This window comes from Penaeus chinensis, chromosome 28 (assembly GCF_019202785.1).
Source record: "Penaeus chinensis breed Huanghai No. 1 chromosome 28, ASM1920278v2, whole genome shotgun sequence".
Taxonomy (NCBI): Eukaryota; Metazoa; Arthropoda; class Malacostraca; order Decapoda; family Penaeidae; genus Penaeus; species Penaeus chinensis.
In genome coordinates, this window is record NC_061846.1 from 19,151,817 (window position 1) to 19,154,935 (window position 3,119).

The 3,119-nt window shown below is 40.0% G+C and overlaps 1 protein-coding gene across 2 annotated transcripts in view; it reads left to right on the top strand.

Annotated features, from left to right (window-relative positions):
* LOC125040090 overlaps positions 1-2,752 on the top strand; it is an 8,094-nt gene extending 5,342 nt beyond the window's left edge. For both annotated transcript variants that reach the window (XM_047634584.1, XM_047634583.1), the window contains exons 3-4: positions 871-1,372; positions 2,119-2,752. In XM_047634584.1, the coding sequence (XP_047490540.1) occupies positions 871-1,372; positions 2,119-2,702 (1,086 nt within the window). In that variant the 3' untranslated portion in view covers positions 2,703-2,752. The remainder of the gene's footprint in view (positions 1-870; positions 1,373-2,118) is intronic.
* The last annotated feature ends 367 nt before the right edge of the window (positions 2,753-3,119 follow it).

Sequence of the window (3,119 nt, forward strand, 5' to 3'; positions counted from 1 at the left end):
TATATATATATTTATTCTTTAATTATGTACGATTATTCTTTTTCTGAGATCAGCCACATTATGGATAATAATAGTAAGGGAGAGCGTTGTGTGAACAGTTACGAAAGTGATAATATTGTGCGAAATCGATTTTGATATTGTGCAGGACCATATGTAAGCCTGTTTAATATGGAATAATTCAGGAACACCCTTTACTTATTGCAGTGTAAGTACCCTCGTTATAGAGTATCGGATACGAGTAAAAAGGTAATTTCAGTAAAGAGGAAACTGCCATGAAGACAATACAGGTGGTTGCTATACAGTCCTTTGGGTAGGGCGTTTAGTATAGGGAATATACAACGGAAAAGAGGTCCTTTTTATTATAAGACTACAGTTAACAATTTAGCATAGATATAACGATAATAAAGGTCCTGAATAATAAAGGTGATGTATAATAAAGGTGCTGAATAATAAAAATGATAATAAGGTAAAGGCTCGAATGATTATGATGAGAGTATGAATTACAATAATATATACATTTTAAAAAAATAATGATAACGATAATCACAATATTAATATTAATGACACGGATAAGAATAACATTGATATCGAGGATGAGGATAATAGCAATAAATTTGGTAATATAGAATGATAAATTAGATCACAGTTACAAGATAACTCAAGGCTATAGGAACAATATTAGTGACCGAATATGCTGACAATAATGATCATAAAACTTAATCGAAAATTGCCACTAGAAGTTGCAGATATTGCATTTATTTATTCCTACATTCGTATTTTTATCTATTAATTTATCTATTTCAACTAACTTATATTTACCTTAGTCAGTCCGAGTGTACTAATGACAGAGCCACTTTCCCCCCGACACAGAGTTTGGTCAACTTCTTCAGGGAGAAACGGACGACAGGAAGAGAAGTCACAGTGAAAGAAAAAAAGAAGAGAGAGGCATTAGACACGGCGCGATCCGTTAAGACACCAAGCCAGAAGACGAAGAAAAAGGGAGAAACGAGTACTGGCAAGAGAAACGTGAAAGATGGAAAGAGAAAAGAGAGTAACGGCAGGAAAAACAGGAATGCTGGCGAGAGAAAGAGGAAGGATGGAGAGAGAACAAGGAAAAGAAAGCAGAAATCCCAAGCGGATAAAGGACGAGACCCAAGCTTCAGTCTTAGCATCGTAGAGCAAAATGAGGTCCTGAGTAGGGATGAGGGAGAAGACACGACCGGAGAGCATCCTGTGGGGAGTGGAAGGAGGGAGAACCAGCAGCCTGAAGACGGGGAAGAAGGGGATACCCAACCTAATGATAAATCAGTGCCTGTTGGAGTGCAAGGAGAATACATACCAGTTATACTAGGACTTGAGACCACAGACCGTGGTATGCATTGTGCAAATTCACGCAGACACTTGCAATTACACACAAAAATAGACCTTTTACACAGTATACAGATACAGTTACATACCATCAGGAGCAAAAGTCCGACTACATCTTCAGCATGGTAAATGTTTCCACACGTCGCCCATAGATGTCGCAACATTAGTCTTATCCAAAGTAGAACATGGACGAAGGGGAATGAAGAAGAGTAACAGATGGGGAGGGGGAGGTGGTTAGATGCCACGTGTTAGGTATTGCTGCGATGATGATAGCAAACATTCATATTACTATCATTGTCATTATTCTAGGGTAGACAGATGTTGCTGGTTATTGATCGTCCTGCTGCCCATTGCTCGGAAATAGATATATGGCAGCAACTGCTTCATAAATTTAATCGGGAGAAATGTTGATAAAGAGCTATCCGCATGCTCTCCGCGGAGAGAGTATGTGTGTGTGATATATGATAAATATTATATATATATATAAATTGTATATATATATAAGTGTGTGTGTGTGTGTGTGTGTGTGTGTACAAGTATGCATATATACATAGATACACACACACGCTCAGGCTACTAGACTGACTTTGGCTCCTGATAGTACATACACAGAATCATACATATACAAGGAGTCAGATATTCACATATAAACATAATTTAGCATATGCATATATATTAATTCACTTCTCTCTATCTGTGCATCTTTATCTATGTGCCTGTCTTCCTTACAATCCTTATCTCGTTCCTTAGTGCACCGGAAAGCTGATATCCTTCAGATCGCCGCGACGCCCTGGCTGGAGAACAGCGACCACGGCGCGGAATTCAACGTGTACACCTTCCCGAGGGAGGAGATCAACTGGCACGCGGCGAAAAGGAACGGGTTTTCCGTTAAGAGGGCGTCGCTGTTCCAATACGGCAAAGAGGTGGCGGCCGTGAGTCTCGAGGAAGGACTTCGGAAGTTCATTGAGTGGCTGAGAAGTCTCGGCGCCACCAAGAAGCTCCTCTTATGCCACAACGCCCAGAGGTTCTGCTCGCCGATCCTCGAGAGACACGTCGCCGCAGAAGGACTCCGGCATGAATTCGAAGTCGTGGTGATAGGATTCTGCGACACCTTGGAAGTCTTTCGGGAGCTCGATCCGGAGAGGAGGACCTCCCGAGACTCCTTCAGGTTGGAGGACCTCATCAGAGACTGCCTGGGAGATAAAACCGAAAGGCATGACTGTGAGGTTTCCGTTCACCATCAAGCCAGGCTTTTGAGTTTTTACAAGGCGGAGAAGGCAATTAGGAAAAACAGCTTCTATGTGGGCTACTCTCCTTGGCTCGACATCAAGTGAAGTCAGCATTCTTTCCATAATCATATTTCAATAAATTCTTATATTTCGTTCGCAAAATTTTCAGATAATGTTTATTAATGTTTTACACTAAAGTCTTTTAGTTCTAATCAGAGCTTGAAAACCTCGAATAGAAATATTACACAAATTTGAATATTGTATACGAAAAGATAGAAAATCCTGCAGCAATAACAACAATTGTAATGAGAAACAGAAAAAAAGTCTTTGTTTTACGAAACAGCGACTGGATTAGAGCAAGAAATCTACACAAGTGTAGATATTTTCGCGGTTTTCCCGCTGAATATAGAGAAGTTGGAAGATACACTGACAAGGGAATTTACAGTTAACAGCCTGCAGGGTTTCTTGCAGTTTAGTTTATTGGGCAAAAAAGGCTTAATCAACTTTCTTAATTTTAATCTC